The sequence below is a fragment of the Salmo trutta genome, chromosome 12, assembly GCF_901001165.1.
Source record: "Salmo trutta chromosome 12, fSalTru1.1, whole genome shotgun sequence".
In the NCBI taxonomy this organism is placed as follows: domain Eukaryota; kingdom Metazoa; phylum Chordata; class Actinopteri; order Salmoniformes; family Salmonidae; genus Salmo; species Salmo trutta.
The window spans coordinates 4681905-4702022 of record NC_042968.1 but is presented as its reverse complement, the minus strand read 5'-3'; the positions used below and the strand labels follow the sequence as shown (position 1 = coordinate 4702022).

General features: G+C 42.2%; 1 protein-coding gene across 1 annotated transcript in view; it reads right to left on the bottom strand.

The window, feature by feature from the left end:
• Positions 1–11878: 11878 nt before the first annotated feature.
• The window catches only part of LOC115203864 (C-Jun-amino-terminal kinase-interacting protein 1-like), a 91982-nt gene continuing 83742 nt past the window's right edge, over positions 11879–20118 (bottom strand). Inside the window, exon 12 of the mRNA XM_029768921.1 lies at positions 11879–14263. Within this exon, the coding sequence (XP_029624781.1) occupies positions 14191–14263 (73 nt within the window). The 3' untranslated portion in view covers positions 11879–14190. The remainder of the gene's footprint in view (positions 14264–20118) is intronic.

Genomic DNA, 20118 nt, shown 5'->3' with positions numbered 1-20118 from the left:
AAAACACAGCTGTGCCAAGATTGTGGTGTCATACCCAAGAAGACTTGAGGCTGTAATCGCTGCCAAAGGTGCTTCAACAAAGTACTGAGTAAATGGTCTGAATACTTATGTAAATGTTATATTTCCGTTTTTTATTTTTAATACATCTGCAAAAATGTCAAAAAAACTAATGTTTGCTTTGTCATTATGGGGTATATTGTGTGTAGACTGATGAGGGGGGGAAATGATTTAATCAATTTTAGAATAAGGCTGTAACCTAACAAAATGCGGAAAGAAGTGAAGGGGTCTGATGAAGCCGCCCTGGTGTGTGGATGCTTTTTCTCAAAAATCGAATATATTTAAGTCGGGACTGGCACAGAGCCCAATAGGACAGTGTCACAACGCTACACAGTCATAGGCCTTCGCTTCACTGCTGGAGGGAATACACGGCCGTCCTTGATTGTTAGCTAGAATTAAATGTTTAATGAAATGTGTGTGGTACGAGGTAAACAGTTTTTGATCAATAGAATTAATTTAGGGAGGTAACATGATATCATAAGGGAATCGCTCAGACCGCACTTACCGGTAGGACTACTTATCTCACACACTCTGGCAGAGAAGTAGCCTATGTGAGCACTTTAACATTAGCCTAAATGTACAGTTAAACTATCCATCACCAAAAAATGTATGAACTTCAGAGATAGACTAGTTTATCCTCTTACATCTAGACGTTCCGCTAGCGGAACACCTGCTCCAATATCCAATGATAGGCGTGGCGCGAAATACAAACTCCTCGAAAATCCGAAAACTTTAATTTTTCAAACATATGACTATTTTACACCATTTTAAAGACAAGACTCTCCTTTGTCTAACCACACTGTCTGATTTCAAAAAGGCTTTACAGCGAAAGCAAAACATTAGATTATGTCAGCAGAGTACCCAGCCAGAAATAATCAGACACCCATTTTTCAAGCTAGCATATAATGTCACAAAAAACAAAACCACTGCTAAATGCAGCACTAACCTTTGATGATCTTTATCAGATGACACTCCTAGGACATTATGTTATACAATACATGCATGTTTTGTTCAATCAAGTTCATATTTATATCAAAAACCAGCTTTTTACATTAGCATGTGACGTTCAGAACTAGCATTCCCACCGAACACTTACGGTGAATTTACTAAATTACTCATGATAAACGTTCACAAAAAACATAACAATTATTTTAAGAATTATAGATACAGAACTCCTTTATGCACTCGCTATGTCCGATTTTAAAACAGCTTTTCGGTGAAAGCCCATTTTGCAACATTCTGAGTAGATAGCCCGGCCATCACAGGCTAGCTATTTTGACACCCACCAAGTGTGGTACTCACCAAACTCCGATTTACTATTAGAAAAGTTTGATTACCTTTGCTGTTCTTCGTCAGAATGCACTCCCAAGACTTCTGCTTCAATAACAAATGTTGGTTTGGTCCCAAATAATCCATAGTTATATCCAAATAGCTGCGTTTTGTTCGTGTGTTCAAGACACTATCCGATGGGTAAAGAAGGGTGACGCGCCCGACACGTTTCGTGACAAAAAAATTCTAAATATTCCATTACCGTACTTCGAAGCATGTCAACCGCTGTTTAAAATCAATTTTTATGCAATTTTTCTCATTAAAAAGCGATAATATTCCGACCGGGAAACCCTGTTTTAGTTCAATGACAGAGAAAATAAAACATGGGGTCTCCTCGTGCACGCGCCTCAGTCTCATTGTACTCTGATCGACCACTATCAAAATGCGCTAATGTTTTTCAGCCAGGGCCTGCAAAGCCACCATTCATCTTTCTGGCGCCTTCTGAGAGCCTATGGGAGCGTTAGAAAATGTCACGTCATGCCAGAGATCCCCTGTTTTAGTTAGAGATGATCAAGAAGGCCATGAAATGGTCAGAGAGAGCGCTTCCTGTTTGGAATCTTCTCAGGTTTTGGCCTGCCAAATGAGTTCTGTTATACTCACAGACACCATTCAAACAGTTTTAGAAACTTTAGGGTGTTTTCTATCCAAATCAAACAATTATATGCATATTCTAGTTACTGGGCAGGAGTAGTAACCAGATTAAATCGGGTACGTTTTTTATCCGGCCGTGCAAATACTGCCCCCTATCCCCAACAGGTTCACCATTTCCAGCCGTCTAGCCAAAACTACAGCTGTATTTTCTTTGTGGCCTATAGAATTGTAGCCATTCCAACATGGGGACTCTGTCTCGCCGTCCTCTGACTTAATGTAGGAAGTGGGTTTCATACTATGTGGAAAAAGGGGTGATTCCATGATGCCAACATAATGTCTATGTTCACGTGGGCGTGACCACTAATTTGGTTAACTTTATATAAAAACCCATATTTTCTCATTTAGAAGGTTAACATCACATGACATCTTTTCACAAATAGTTTCATGTTTAATCACATTTGTTTCACAATATTTAGATGTAAACCTGACAGCTGGGAAATGTACACTTTAAGAGACAGTTGTGTGTTTCCAGTCCTCATGAGATCACCAAATGAAACACACTCGTCATGACTATCCCTTAAGTGTCCACAGATCACTCCCACATTCTCAAACATATAAATATTATTCAAACTTTTGATGTCCAAGGGTCTCCCTGTGTTCCACAATTTACATTCCAATCTCGAACACTACAGAGCATAGGGGCAGCGTATTTTATGACCGACCATAAAACAGCTGACTCCCCGCTCTCCCCCTCTATGAGAGAGAGCACGTTGTAGAGCGGACCCCCTGTAACCTGCTCCTTCAGATCGTCACAGGAGAGTTATGACACTGGTCACCGTGGCAACCTCTCAGTGGTGGGGGATCGCATTTGATAGGCGAAATAGAGGGAGCACTGGAGATGGAGTACCGTCATACTTCTCCGGAAGGGACAGTCGGGCATCGCTGAACTGGGTGGACGGCTGGGTAGGCTGGGGGACTGGCTTACTGTGACGACCCGTTGTAGGAAGGCCCTACAACAGAGGTATAGAGAACCTCGATGGTGGTGTCGAGGCGGTGGAGAATGCGGAGGACCTCCTTCATGATCGTACACAGTAGAGCCAGCTGGTCACGGTGTTGGTGGAATAGATTACCCTGTTCCTCAACCGTCCGGAAAATGGTGTAATCTTCTGCTGCTTCCATTACAAAACAGGAGAAGCATACTGAACGTGAACAAAACCAATACTGCCTAAAGACTGAGGCCACTGAGGGCTAAATAATGGGGAAGTAATCAGTGTAATGCTGAAGTCCAGGTGTGCAAAATGATGGGGAACAGGTATGCGTAATGATGGTTGCACGGTGTGCGTAATGTGGGTTGCTAGGACTGGTGGTTAGTAGACCGGCGACGTTGAGTGCCTGAGAGAGGGAACAGGAGTAGGTGTGACAGCTGATCCCTGGGACGGCAAGGTAGCCTAGTGGTTAGAGCTTTGGGCCGGTAACCGAAAGGTTGCTGGATCGAGTCCCCAAGCTGACAAGGTAAAAATCTGTCGTTCTACCCCTGAACAATGCACTGTTCCCCTGTAGGCCGTCATTGTAAATAAGAATTTGTTCTTAAATGACTTGCCTAGTTAAATAAAGGTTACACACACATTCTAGCTACCTGGCCATCCCTACTCTGGACCTCAGTGAAGACCAGATGACACCCCTGCTGGAAGGTGAATGCTCACTTGATGGGTACGGAAGGGTCATAGTGAGTGAGTACTTCAATGGAAGTTATTGAAGTGTTCTCTGAAACTGTATTCACTGTAAATGTTGCATATTTCAGCTCAATTGGAGCTTGCAATCTGTACTTTGTTCCAAACAAAATGGAGATCATGAAAACTATGATCCCTTATTGATATCACCTGTTAAATTCACCTGGTAAATTCACTTCAACCAGTGTAGATGAAGGGGAGGAGACAGGTTAAAGAATGGCTGTATGTCTGCCATTCAGAGGATGAATGGGCAAGACAAAATATTTAAGTGCCTTTGAACTGTGTATGTGTGTCAAGAACTGCAATGCTGCTGGGTTTTTCACGCTCAACAGTTTTCCGTATATGTCAAGAATGGTCCACCACCCAAAGGACAGCCAACTTGACACAACTGTGGGAAGCATTGGCGTCAACATGGGCCATCATCCCTGTGGAACACTTTCGACACCTTCTAGAGTCCATGCCCCAACGAATTTAGGCTCTTCTGAGGGCAAAAGGGGGTACAACTCAATATTAGGAAGGTCTTCCTAATGTTTTGTACACTCACTATATAGGGAATAAGAGCGGCACTAAAATGTATCGCTACAGTACTCATGAGGTACAGCCTTCTCACTCATCATGAATAATAATGAGTGAGAATTTTACAAAGGCTACAAAAAACAGGCAAACCTCGTACCATTACCAATAACTTTCTCTCTCATTATTATGCACTATTCAGTCATGATTATCCATAATAATGTTAGCATTCACATTAATGTAGAAGTGTTCGGAAACATATTTTATTCTTACTTACAATAATTAAGTAAAAATCAATAAACACAACAAAAACGAACTGCAAATGCATCCAATAAGTTTGTAGTCACAGGCTTGGTGTAGTCATTGAGTGCAAGGAATATTGGACAAAGTACTACACTTCTGACTACTTTAATACACTATAAGTGAATTTATCCAAACACAATACCAAATGTGGGGGACTAAAGTGCTTTCATTTATAAATGGTAAAACAGATATGTATGAAAATACCCTCAAATAAAACATTTGATCTCAAATCCTATATGCTGGAGTTGCAACGGTTGTCGTAGTAATGAAACCAAGGTGCAGCGGAGGATGTGTGTTCATCTTGAAATTTAATTGAAAAAGAGAACACTACAAAAATGAACAAAAAACGACAGCAAAACAGTCCTGTCAGGAAATACTCTAAACAGAAAACAATCACCCACAAGCGCCAAAGGAAAAACAGGCTGCCTATGTATGACTCCCAATCAGCAACAACGAACTACAGCTGTTCCTGATTGGGAGCCACACACGGCCAACCAAAGAAACAAACCAACATAGAAAAATAAACATAGAACGCCCACCCATGTAACACCCTGGCCTAACCAAAATAGAGAACAAACACCCCTCTCTATGGCCAGGGCGTTACAGTACCCCCCCCCAAAGGTGCGGACTCCGGCCGCAAAACCTGACTCAGAAGGTGAGGGTCTGGGTGGGCCCTCCTACGGCGGCGGCTCTGGTGCGGGACATGGACCCTGCTCCACCCTTGGCTTAGCCCACTTAGGTGGTGCCCCTAACTGTGCCGGGGGACTGGCGGATGATCCTGGCTGCGCCCGGCTGGCGGGCGATTCTGGCGGCTCCGGACAGGCGGGCGGCTCTGGCGGCTCCGGACAGGCGGGCGGCTCTGGCGGCTCCGGACAGGCGGGCGGCTCTGGTGGCTCCGGACAGGCGGGCGGCTCTGGCGGCTCCGGACAGGCGGGCGGCTCTGGCGGCTCCGGACAGGCGGGCGGCTCTGGCGGCTCCGGACAGGCGGGCGGCTCTGGCGGCTCCGGACTGGCGGGGGGCTCTGGCGGCTCCGGACTGGCGGGCGGCTCCGGACTGGCGGGTGGCTCTTACGACTCTGGCCCAGGATTCACCAGACTGGGGAGACATGCAGGAGGCCTGGCTCTGGGCGCAGGCAAAGGACTCACCAGGCTGGGGAGACCCACAGGAGGCCTGGTCCTGGGAGGAGGCACAGGATAGACCAGGCTGGAGAGACCCACTGGAGGCATGGTCCTGGGAGGAGGCACAGGATAGACCAGGCTGGAGAGACCCACAGGAGGCCTGATGCGTGGTGCTGGTACTGGAAGTGCCAGTTCGGGGACACGCACCTCAGGGTTAGTGCGGGGAGCGGGAACAGGCTGAGTTGGACTGGGCTGCCGCACTGGAAGCCTGATGCGTGGTGCTGGTACTGGAAGTGCCAGTTCGGGGACACGCACCCCAGGGTTAGTGCGGGGAGTGGGAACAGGCTGAGTTGGACTGGGCTGCCGTACTGGAATCCTGATGCGTGGTGCTGGTACTGGAAGTGCCAGTTTGGATACACGCACCTCAGAGCTAGTGCGAGGAGCAGGAATAGGACGAGTAGGACTGGGCTGATGCACTGGAGGCCTGGTGTGTGGGCCTGGTACTGTCTTTACCAGACGGCTAGCACACACCTCAGGACAAGTATGAAGTACTAACTCAGGTGACATTATTTCTAGGACACGCTCTGCAGGGCGAATGCCGTGCCTAATACACCAACACAATAGCTCTCTCATATTCTTCTCCTCCAATTTACCCATCAACTCCTTAACAGTCTCTGCTTCGCCCCCCTCCAATTTTACCCTGACTGGCTCTGGTTCCATCCTCGGCTCCGGCGATCTGTCCATTTGCCCCCCCCCCAAAAAAAATGTTTTGGGGCTGCCTCTCCGGTTTGAACGCTATCGGCGTTCCACTGTAATATTCCCGGTCCTCCTTTGCCTTCTTCCATGGGCCCACTCCGGCTCTGATCTCCTCCCAGGTCCACGAGTCCATACTGCCCCTCTCCTGGTGCTTCTCCTTCCTCCGCTGCTTGGTCCGTTGTTGGTGGGTGATTCTGTAACGGCTGTCGTAGTAATGAAACCAAGGTGCAGCGGAGGATGTGTGTTCATCTTGAAATTTAATTGAAAAAGAGAACACTACAAAAATAAACAAAAGACGACAGCAAAACAGTCCTGTCAGGAAATACTCTAAACAGAAAACAATCACCCACAAACCCCAAAGGAAAAACAGGCTGCCTATGTATGACTCCCAATCAGCAACAACAAACTACAGCTGTTCTTGATTGGGAGCCACACACGGCCAGCCAAAGAAACAAACCAACATAGAAAAATAAACATAGAACGCCCACCCATGTAACACCCTGGCCTAACCAAAATAGAGAACAAAAACCCCTCTCTATGGCCAGGGCGTTACAGGAGTATAGAGCCAAATAAAATGTTTTAGCTTCGCTGTCCAAATACATATGGAGGTGAGTGTATATTGTTCGCAGATAAAAACATTTTTTTTAAATCATGAGGAGGCAAAAAAAACGAGTCGAAATCAGCCATTACAGTCCCTCTTTATGCCATGAAGCTCGTTGATTGGCCAGTGAGTGACCAAGCACTCGCCACACCTCGAACTTATTAATTCATTGAAACACCATCCCTTTTCCACCACTGCTTGGTATTGCGCCCCTTATTCCAGCTGTGCAAAATATTTCTGAATCGCCCTATGGCTTTAGTGCCCCAGGACAGCGCTAAATTGTAAGTATTTGTATTTATTACTACTCTTCTTGGTGTCCAGAAAAATGAAGGCAGTAAGTTAAACAATTTTTAAAAAATTACAATACATTCACAACAAATTTCACAACACAAAGTGTGCCCTTAGCCCCTACTCCACTACCACATAAAACAACACAAAATCTGTGTGTCCTTGTGTGTATAGTGCATATGTTATTGTGTATGTATACATGTGGCTGTGCCTATGTTTCTGTTGTTTCACAGTCTCCACTGTTCCATAAGATATATTTTATCAGGTTTTGTTTTATCTAATTTTACTGCTTGCGTCAGTTACTTGATGTGGAATAGAGTTCCATGTAGTCATGGCTCTATGTAGTACTGTGCACCTTCTATAGTCTGTTCTGGACTTGGGAACTGTGAAGAGACCTCTGGTGGCATGTCTTGTGGGGTATGCATGGGTGTCTAAGCTAGGTGTGCATTGGTGTCCGAGTAGTTCAAGCAGACAGCTCTGTGCATTCAACATGTCAATACCTCCCACAATTTGAGCCAGCAGAGATTGACATGCATATTATTAATGTTTGCGCTATGTGTACATCCAAGGGCCAGCCGTGCTGCCCTGTTCTGACCACACGACTGAACAGTAGTCCAGGTGCGACAAAACTAGGGCCTGTAGGACCTTCCTTGTTGATAGTGCAGTTAAGAAGGTAGACAGCACTTTACTATGCACAGACTTCTCCCCATTTTAGCTACTGTTGTATCAATATGTTTTGACCATGACAGTTTACTGTCAAGGGTTACCTCAAGCATTACATTTGATTTGTTCAACTATATCCCTAAATGGAAGAAAATACTTATAGTGCAGTTAGCCATGCATTCCAACGATTGTTTTGACAATACTGAAACATTAATTAACTTTCTGTTGACCGTAACTGTACCGTGTCCTAATAATTACCCAGAATAACTTGTTTTTTGTGTAGCAGTTTCTGGTATTTTGGGGTAGCTGTTTTGGGATGTTTCTAGTATTTTGGAGTTTGTTTGGGGAAATTGGTAAGCTAAGACTATAGAGTAGAACACAGTCGAGGACTGTATTAATCATGACAAGACACCACAGATGCTGCATTGAACATTTTAAATAAATAATACAATTCACACTTAAAAATAAATAAATAAATAAAATAATAATTAAAATTACTACAGTAAGAATTGGTACAGTGTAACATTTGTAATTACAATATATTTATTCATATATGGCATATCTGTACACTCTTTATAACCTCTACTTGGTTTCCTCATAGTGGCTAGAATGACTGTTTGGGGACTGAAAATAGAAGTAGTCTCTGAGAATGTCTCAAAATCAGGCATGATTCAATCAGATCCGCCTTAACCCGCAATAACCAACAGACTGCATTGCATATAATTGTATTTGTTTAGGCGATGTCACAGGTGTTTTGTGTTGGAGCTGTCTAATGGTGAATGGCTGCTCTTGAGGTCATTGTCACAAAGTCACACCCGTCCCAACTGTGTTAGAAGTTCAGAATGAGAAAGTGTAGGCTATATAAAGATAATGACACTCTGAAAATCATAAAGCAAAATAATACAGATGTTTATCAGCCTAATGGAGGTATAGATCACAACACAAAAAACAAAAACAAATATATGCTAAGCAGTTGTCATTTATCATGGGTTAAGGCGGATCTGATCTGAGTTTAGGCCTTTGTTTCTTGGCTCAGAAGAAAAATATGAATGATGAAGATAAAATGTAAACTTGTGAATTGGAAATACACTATTCATAGGAAGATGCTTGACAGTTGGTAGAATGAATGTGGTTTCATATCCCATGCTTTCATAAATTAGAGACACCCATTTGACAAGCATTCCTTCTCACAATGTTTTAAATGTTCAGTTAATTACAGATCTTATAAACAATGCATTGTGTTACAAGTTCTTGTTAGAATGTGATTATGTGTCAGCCACATTAGAAATCACTGTGTCTAAAAGCCACACAATACAATTATAAATCCCTACCCCTCCTGTGATGGCAAATCTGAAGACTGGAAAGGTGTAGGCAGTGTCATGACTGTCCTGATCAGGTCAGGTTACAGGAGACCACAACCCTACAGATTATCTCTCACCCCCAACAGAGGAGGAGAGATACAGTGCCTTGCGAAAGTATTCGGCCCCCTTGAACTTTTCGACCTTTTGCCACATTTCAGGCTTCAAACATAAAGATATAAAACTGTAATTTTTTGTCAAGAATCAACAATAAGTGGGACACAATTATGACGTGGAACGAAATTTATTGGATATTTCAAACTTTTTTAACAAATAAAAAACTGAAAAATTGGCCGTGCAAAATTATTCATCCCCTTTACTTTCAGTGCAGCAAACTCTCTCCAGAAGTTCAGTGAGGATCTCTGAATGATCCAATGTTGGCCTAAATGGCTAATGATGATAAATAGAATCCACCTGTGTGTAATCAAGTCTCCGTATAAATGCACCTGCTCTGTGATAGTCTCAGAGGTCCGTTTAAAGCGCAGAGAGCATCATGAAGAACAAGGAACACACCAGGCAGGTCCGAGATACTGTTGTGGAGAAGTTTAAAGCTGGATTTGGATACAAAAAGATTTCCCAAGCTTTAAACATCCCAAGGAGCACTGTGCAAGCGATAATATTGAAATGGAAGGAGTATCAGACCATTTCAAATCTATGGAAAATCACCTGGGAGACACACCAAACATGTGGAAGAAGGTGCTCTGGTCAGATGAAACCAAAATCGAACTTTTTGGCAACAATGCAAAACGTTATGTTTGGCGTAAAAGCAACACATCACCCTGAACACACCATCCCCACTGTCAAACATGGTGGTGGCAGCATCATGGTTTGGGCCTGCTTTTCTTCAGCAGGGGCAGGGAAGATGGTTAAAATTGATGGGAAGATGGATGGAGCCAAATACAGGACCATTCTGGAAGAAAACCTGATGGAGTCTGCAAAAGACCTGAGACTGGGACAGAGATTTGTCTTCCAACAAGACAATGATCCAAAACATAAAGCAAAATCTACAATGGAATGGTTCACAAATAAACATATCCAGGTGTTAGAATGGCCAAGTCAAAGTCCAGACCTAAATCCAATCGAGAATCTGTGGAAAGAACTGAAAACGCTCTCCATCCAACCTCACTGAGCTCGAGCTGTTTTGTAAGGAGGAATGGGCAAAAATGTCAGTCTCTCGATGTGCAAAACCGATAGAGACATACCCCAAGCGACTTACAGCTGTAATCGCAGCAAAAGGTGGCGCTACAAAGTATTAACTTAAGGGGGCTGAATAATTTTGCAGGCCCAATTTTTCAGTTTATTATTTGTTAAAAAAGTTTGAAATATCCAATAAATTCCGTTCCACTTCATGATTGTGTCCCACTTGTTGTAGTTTCTTCACAAAAAATTACAGTTTTATATCTTTATGTTTGAAGCCTGAAATGTGGCAAAAGGTCAAAGTTCAAGGGGGCCGAATACTTTCGCAAGGCACTGTATAGGGGAATGAAGATGTGGGGGTTTTATGACCCCTCACGCCCATTGTAAATCTTAGGCAACAGACAAAATTCCTTTGTCATCTCACTATGGAGAACCGGCCTCAGAACATTAAAACATGCAATAAATGGACTTTGGAACAATGGTTTCCGTCAGCCACAATGGTGGTAATGACGATAGATGCAATATGAAAATGTATGTCATTTTTGTTTTGTTATTAAAGGTTAAAGGATGACGTTATTACGAAATCATTGTAACTTTAAGAGTTTTCCTAGTATATGCTTGATGTTTATACATTGTACGTTGTGTGGAAAATGTCCAAATCAAAGAGAATTTTTTGGTAAAGATGAAATGTGAAGTTAGTTGTTTAAAATTGGATTTGAGTAAAATCTGGACCTTGCCTCTTAACTTGGTACGCCCAGAGAATTGCCCTAAAGGCGGTTACGCCCACTTCTGACCCGAGGGTATAAGACATGTGAGTTAAGAATGAACATATCAGACTAAGTGACCCAAGCTGCAGCCAAGGTCTGAGTAGTCAACGAACCCAAAACGCAACACGAGGTTGAAGACAAAGGAACCTTATTCTATCCATGCTACGGAGGAGTAGCTACGTCTAAGCGGGTGAATTCAAGCCGGACCACCCGCCTCCACTCCCCATCGAATTGTATCTACACTGTTTCATTCCTACACTGTGAGCCCTGAGCTACAGGGCTGGCTGTCCTCAGAAGACCCCTTTCAGAACAAGGGCAAGGAATCAGACCACTAAGCCAAAAAGGACACTGACATCGTGAGGACAACCAGAGTTGCACCAGAGAAGTGCGTCATTGAGAAGCCTAAACAGTCCACGCAGAGACTCCTCGGAGACCTTCAACACGTAATTACATAATTATATTCTGACCGATAAGGGTGGCAGTTTGGGGTAAGGTTAGGGTTAAAATAAGCATAGCTGACAAATGCACCAAAATGTATATTTCTCTCGTGTACTTTCTCTTTTTCTCTCTCTTTCAAATCCCCATTTTGGGTAACACGCATCATACTCTGTTGGCCCGTTGTACTAAGTTCTAATCAATAACCTAGACTGTGTTTTGTGTACATGTATCTTTTATTATCATTTTAGCTTTCTAGTAAATAAATAATCAACTGAAATTGGTGTGGTACGAACTCATTGGTGGGACTCGGGTGTGTGCAGATTTCCGGATTATGCGACGTTCAGAATTAGACTGTAGATGAAATTGATTAATTAGTCATTTGTAAAATCAATATTCTGATATTCTTTGAGTTAATTTTCCCATGGTGCCCCAGGTTAATGAGTTAATAATTGCCTGATTCATTTAATCACGCAATTATAAACCATTAATCATTAGATGAGCAGCAGTCGTCACATTAACTAATACAACGTCACAACAGCAGTATCGGATGGCTCCACCTAGCCTTCCAGTGAACTTAGGGTATAATTCTGGTTCCATCAGAATCTACAAGCAACAAATGGGTAGTAGCGATTGGCTGATTTCAGACCAGGCCATTGTTTCCAGAAACAAACAACTGGCCATGGGTTGGCCATTTTGAGGTGAGGTCCTATCTTATTATGTTGAACCTTGATCTAGTCTTACTTTACTCTTGTCTTACTATCTCAACACACACATGATATCTCCTCCACAAAAGCAGCCTGTTTTCAACCTCTGATATCAACACACCATGTGGTATATCTAAATGATATAGCAATAACCACAATGATCCTTCAAAGAGGCACTACTTGTAAAAGACTCCAGTCTCCCCCTGCCTTGTACTTCCTAGTAAGAGCACCTCTGTAATAGACTGAGGCTTTCCTTTAAAACTACATCTCCCATCATCCATTTCCAACACATCATCCAATTTCCTACAAACCTTTCATGTCCTTTTTGTGAGGGTCAGAGGTAATTCCCTTTTATGTTACCAGGGTAACAGCTTGAGTAAGCGTCCTTATCTTATACCCAGTTATCTGAATAGCAGCCCCATCTGAACTCTCAATATGAACTCTCATTTCATGTTGAAACTGAGCATGAGAAGAACTATGAGGCAGTACACAGTGACCCTTCCAGCAAATTAGATGGCTAAAACATCCTTAAAAGCAAGCCAAAGCGGTTGACTGGAAACTCTGTGGTCCATCTCTTTGTTTCTGGTCATGGAATTACAATACTGTAATTCAATTAAGGAGTGTTCCCTTAATGATTTATCAAGAATCAGTCTTCCCACAAATAAAATAATAACTAGGGTCATGTTCAACACAAACAAAAGGAAGCATTTCCGAACAGAAAACAACGTGAGCGCTTTTATTGGTAGGAATCTCTTATTGGTAGGAATCTCTTGATTCCTTAATGTGAATATATTTCAGGGTTCTGACAGTGTACCAGAGATAATACCATATTAAAGACACTATTCCTGGTCAACAGTATGACCCTAATGCTTACTTGTTTTTGTTTTAGGGGGAGCAACCACATGGAAAATAAGTAACAGAGTTAGCCACTGATAATTTGGCAGATCATTTGTCATCCCCTTAATTGTAAAGGTTGGGGTAGGGTAATCTGATCCTAGATCATTAGTTACCTTCGACCACAGGACTCTCCAGTGAGGCTTATCACCCTCTCCAAACACACTGCACCATTAGCTCATGCAGAATCACTGTTTCTCTCACGCAATGTATCACACCAAAATTAGAGATTCCATGGAATTAAGGATTAGAATACTCAAATACTAGCAATTTAATAGGATCTTTATGGCAGGTTCATTCATTTATTGATTTATTTTCCCTGACCTCCATTTGCTGTTACCTTAGTGACTACTGTTTTTTCTGGGTTTCACCAAGTCCACAAAGCCCAGTGTTCTACCTGGGATTCAAGCTCCAAGTTCACAAAGTTCAGTGTTCTACCTGGGATTCAAGCTCCAAGTTCACAAAGTTCAGTGTTCTACCTGGGATTCAAGCTCCAAGTTCACAAAGTTCAGTGTTCTACCTGGGATTCAAGCTCCAAGTCCACAAAGCCCAGTGTTCTACCTGGGATTCAAGCTCTAAGTCCACAAAGATTAGTCTCAGACTACTCCAGTCCAGGTCACTATGATTTGAGCATTGTGCTTTGAGTAGACAGCCTGAGGACACCATAGCCACATTTACTTCCTCATCAGTGACTCCATTTTGCATATTTTGTGACCCTCTCTTCAACATCTCCACTATGTTTGGATCAATTACTTGTTCAATCTTCATACTATTTGACATATTTGGATAAACAGTAGACACCAATACCTCTCCTTCTTTCTCTCTCTCCATCTTTTTGTCAGATGTATTAGTTCATATTTGTTAGAAATGTTTTCTCCGTCATGCAACTTTATGTTATGATAAACTGTAATGTACAGGGTTGTGGTGGTAGTTGGGGCGGGTGCTATTCCAGGTAAATATCCTCTGTCGGACAGGAGTAATCTACAAATTCCTTATAGTACAACTGGAACGCTTTCCTGTAGAAGAGACAAGAGGGGAGAACAGATCGGGAGGGTAGGGGTAGATAAAAAAAGGTTATTCAATCACTCAGTTCCTTACCTGACAGGTATGACAACTCTCTACAGAAACATACACTCAGGAGGTCAGTTTATTAGGTACACCCATCCTGCACCAGGTCGGAGCCCCCTTTGCCTCTAGAACATGCCATGTGGCATGAAAACGTTGCTCAATTGGTATCAAAAGACCTAACGTGTGCCACAAAAACATTTCACATACCATTGCACCACCGCTACCAGCCTGTACCGTTGACACCAGGCGGGATGGGGCCATGAACCCATGCTACTTACGCCAAGTCCTGACACTGCCCACAGCATGATGCAACAGGAAGCGGGATTCATTGCACCAGGTGATGTTTTTCCACTCCTCAATTGTCCAGTGTTGGTGATCGCGTGCCCACTGGTGCCACTTCTTGTTTTTAGCTGATTGGAGTGGAACCCGATGTGGTGTGGTTGTCTGCTGCAATAGCCCATCCGTGACAAGGACTGACGATTTGTGTGTAACGAGATGCCGTTCTGAACACCACTGTTGTACTGTGCTGTTATTTGCCTTTGGCCCACATGTTAGCTTGCACGATTCTTGCCATTCTCCTTCGACCTCTCTCATCAACGAGGAGTTTTCGCCCACAGCACTGCCACTAACTGGATGTTTTTAGTTTGTTGCATCATTCTCGGTAAACTATGGACACTGTTGTGTGTGAAAAGCCCAGGAGGCCCGCTGTTTCTGAGATACCAGAACCGGCGCGCCTGACACCGACAATCATACTATGCTCAAGGTCGCTTAGGTCACTCGTTTTGCCCACTCTAACCTTCAATCGAACAGTAACTGGATGACTCAATGTTTGTCTGACTGCTTTATAGAGCAAGCCATGTGACTCACTGTCTAGGAGCGAACCATTTTCGCGAACGGGGTGGTGTACCTAATAAACTGAGTGTACTGGGTCAACTGCAACCAACAGGCAGAATTTAGCGCTGGATTTCTTAAAATGCTACTGACAGGAGATTACATGTTGAAACATTTGCTTGCAACCAAAAACCCACAAAAATTAACTAGCAGATCAGTTGATATCATGTTGTCACTGTTTCAAAAGAGTTAGATGCCAGACAGCTGCGTCTAGGTTCTCTACTCTTGGCCCAATGAAGTATTGGGAACATTGAAAATAGCAAGGCTGGTAATTAATAACACATATTTATTGTTAGAATATAGACCCAATGAATTTTAAGAAACTCGAGTACAATAAACTCGAGCAGTGTATAGTTCAGTACAGGAAAATAGAGTATAGTTCAGTACAGTAGAAAATAGTTCAGTACCTTATAGTTCAGTAGAGTAGAGTATAGTTCAGTAAAGTAGAGTACAGTACTGTACTAAAGTGAACTATTCTCTACTGTACTGAACTCTACTTTCCTTTCCTGAACTATACTTTACTCGAGTTTACTGTACAGTAGAGTACAATAGTGTATAGTTCAGTACAGTAGAGTACAATGCAATATAGTTCAGTACAGTAGAGTTCAGTACAGTACAGTAGAGTATAGTTCACTTCAGTACCGTACTGTACTCTACTCTACCGAACTATACTCTACTGAACTATACTGCACTGAACTATTTTGTACCGTACTGCACTGAACTATACTCTAGAGAAAACAGTATGGTATAGTACAGTGGAGTGCAGACTGTACTGAACTCCACTCTACTGAACTCTGCTCTACTTTTCTATACTGTACTGAACTATACTCTACTAAAGTTTATTGTACAGTAGAGTACAGTACAGTAATGTGCAAGACAGTACATTATAAATACCTATGTTTGGGCGACAGAATATAATTTGTAATTTGACACCTTGATTATACTATAATTAATACACATATAGATTATATTAACTCAATCATGATTGGCTTTATTAAGTTATTAAGTTTATTAAGATGTAGGCAGTTCAGGGATACTTTATTTTCTCCTTTTAATAAGAAATTACTTTATTAATGGATAAAATAAATTTGAAATGAAAAGTAAACCAACACAAGCTTTACATTAGTAAAATGTGTAGAGTAAATATATTAGGTTTAATTTATACCGATGACAATACCCACCAGAGGGCTAAATAGTCTTGAAAAATGTTGGAAGCAAACAGGACTTAAAGGTCAACTGCCCCTTAGAACCACACTTCTCTGGGTTTAAACGGCTTATGTGGCATAGATATGAGTTAGAAACATTAATTACAGTGTCAAAATTGACTACAAAGTGTAAATAGGATCATTTTGGTCATAAAGTCAGTCTCGTCCAAAACTGAGTTTTGTAAGTTAGTTTATTATGACTTACTGGAGGGTTGGGTATGGATTACTTACATGCCCACTTTTGCCAATGATGGCCAATTGCCCAGAAACAAGGCGTTGTGGTCCGCACCCAGCTATCATGAGGACATTTGCTGTCAAGTCAAAGTGCAACGCACGCACATTTAGCTCGGCAAATAGGAGTTAAAATGGGCTTCCATAAAGTTGGTCCAAACTTCCAATGCATTTCAAAAATATGATAGATTTGATCCGACACGGTCACTTCTGCTGTTAGCAAGCCAGGCCAGCTATGATACCACATATTAAAGGGGAATGATACTGTACCTAGCTAAATACAGTGCCTTAAGAAAGGATTCACACAACTTGACATTTTCCATATAATGTTATTCTACTGCCTGATTTAAAAATGTATTAAATTGAGATTTTGGGTCACTGGCCTACACAAAATACCCCATAATGTCAAAATGGAAAATGTTGTACATTTTTTTACAAATTAATAAAACATTTAAAGCTGAAAGAAGTCAGTAAGTATTCAAACCCTTTGTTATGGCAAGCCTAAGTACAAGATAAAAAAATGTCCTTAACAAGTCACATGAGTTGCATGGACTTCGGTGCAATAATAGTGTTTAACATGATTTTTGAAGGAGTATCTCATCTTTGTACCCCACACATAAAGTTATCTAAGGCCCCTTAGTCGAGCAATGAATTTAGAACACAGATTCAACCACAAAGTCCAGGGAGGTTTTCCAATGCCTCACAAAGAAGAGCACGTATTGGTAGATTAGTAAAAAAAAAAGCTGACATTGAATATCCTTTTGAGCATGGTGAAGTTATTAATTACACTTTGGATTGTGCATTAATACACCGAGTCACTACAAAGATACAGGCGTCCTTCCTAACTCAGTTGCTGGAGAGGAAGGAAACTGCATATGGATTTCACTATGAGGCCAATGGTGACTTTAAAACAGTTACAGAGTTTAATGGCTGTGATAGAAAACTGAGGATGGATTGATAACATTGTAGTTACTCCACAATACTAGCCAATTGACAGAGGGAAAATAAATCTGTACATAATTAAAATATTCCAAAACATGCATCCTGTTTGCAAGAAGGCACTAAAGTAAAACTGCAAGAATTGGGGCAAAGCAATTCACTTTTTGTCTTAAATACAAAGTGTTATGTTTGGCAACTCCAATACAACACATTACTGCGTACCACTCACCATATTTTCAAGCATAGTGGTGGCTGCATCATGTTATGGGTATGCTTGTAATCGTTAAGGAGTGGGGTGTTTTTTCATGATTAAAAATGAAATGGAATGGAGCTAAGCACAGGCAAAATCCTAGAGAAAAACCTGTTTCATACTGCTCTCCATCAGACACTTGGGGATGAATTCACCTTTCAGCAGTACAATAACCTAAAAAGGCAAGGCCAAATATACACTGGAGCTTACAAAGAAGACAGTGAATGGTCCTGAGTAGCCGAGCTACAGTTTTGGCTGAAAAATGTCTTGAAAGTCAATGATAAGACTTGAAAATGGTTGTCTAGCAATGATCAACAACCAAGTTGACAGAGCTTGAAGAATTTTGAAAAGAATAATGGGCAAATATTGTACTATCTAGGTGTGCAAAGCCCTTAGAGACTTACAGAGAAAGAATCACAACTGTAATCGCTGCCCAAGGTGATTATAACATGTACTGACTCAGGGTGATATCTCTGTACTCCATTTTCAATACATTTGCAAAAATGTCAAAAAACATGTTTTAATTTTGTCATTATAGGGTATTATGTGTGGATGGGTGAGAAAAATATTTATTTGTTCAAGGCATAACACAATACAATGTGGAATAAGTCAAGGGGTATGAATACTTTCTGAAGGCACTGTACATCAAATGAATGTGTAATGTGCATGTAAGAGGAAGATATGCATAGCTCACGTTAGCTAGCTTTAACTGTAGCCCATTTGGAATTTAGGGTCTTGGATACTAGCACTTGGATACTAGCTTGCTTTTTAATCATAGGATGTAGCTAGCTAGCCAACTCATTTCAATCCATAAAAATATATAACCAAAACCTGAATTTGCAAGTTAGGTAGCTGGCTAACATTTGGGGGCTTCGTCTGCTAACCCGAAACAACATGCCTGTTCTCCTAAAAGTTTATTGTGTATTTTCTAGGGCAAAAATAAATGAAGGATGGTACTTGTCTACTACAAATATAGCTATGGCTCCGGCAGCAAATAGCAGAAGTTATCAGCAAGCACTCGGGGCTCTTGAGTGGCGCAGCGGTCTAAGGCACTGCATCTCAGTGCTAGGGGGTCACTACAGACACCCTGGTTTGATTCCAGGCTGTATCACAACCAGCCATGATTGGGAGTCCCATAGGGCGGCGCACAATTGGCCCAGCGTTGTCCGGCTTTGGCCGGTGTAGGCCGTCATTGTAAATAAGAATTTGTTCTTCTCTGACTTGCCTAGTTAAATAAAGGTTAAATAAATAAATAAATACAATTATAAATTCAACAATGTACAAAGCTGGTTGCAGAGTAACGGTGTCACCGGCCTGAATCTATTCTGTAGTTACAGTCCCTCTATTAGCATATACATTTTATTTAATTCACAGTCTACGTGCAAAACCTGGTGGATTTGTTGTTCAGCAGCATCATGGGAAGCCCCCTACTATATCAGGAGCTCTTACAGACGGCTTAAGCAGTGTCCAGACACCAGTCCCGCTTCAGATTAATGGAGGACACTTGAATTAGATTGGTCACATTTGATCTGGTCACTGGTCAAAATACTGTCCTGGAATTCACCTAACCACCATACGGAATCATGGCTCTCTCTGGATATATTGTCCCTGTCCATACAGCCAGCGAGGTTCTCAGTCCATCGAGCAGACAGGAAGAAAGAACTCTCTGGAAAAAGAAAGGTGGAGGGGTATGGCTTATGATTAACAACTCCTGATGTGATTGTGGGAACGTACAGGAACTGAAGTCCTATTGTTCTCCCGATCTGGAATAACTCCATCAAATGCCAACTGCATTACCTTCCGAAATTATTTCATTTGATTATTGTCCTGAAAGGGTGTGTGCTCAGCAGCCTCCGTCCACATCGACAAGCTGCAGTGGAGAGGGTCAAAAGCTTCAACTTCCTCAGCGTGCACGTCACTGAGGACCTGAAATGGTCCCCCCACACCGACAGTATATATAAGATATTTCAGTTTTTTATTTTTAATACATTTGAAAAATATCTAAAATCCTCAATATGGAGTAATGTGTGTAGATGGTGGGGTAATGGGCGGAGGCCAGCTAGTGGTGACTATTTAACAGTCTGACGGCCTGGAGATAGAAGCTGCTTTTCAGTCTCTCGGTCCAAGGTTTGATGCACCTGTACTGTCTCCCCCTTTTAGGTGGTAGCGGGTTGAACAGGCCGTGGATCGGGTGGCTGAGGTCCTTGATGGTCTACCTGGCCTTTCTGTGACACTGGGTGCTGTAGATGTCATGGAGGTAGGCAGTGTGCCCCCGGTAATGCGTTGG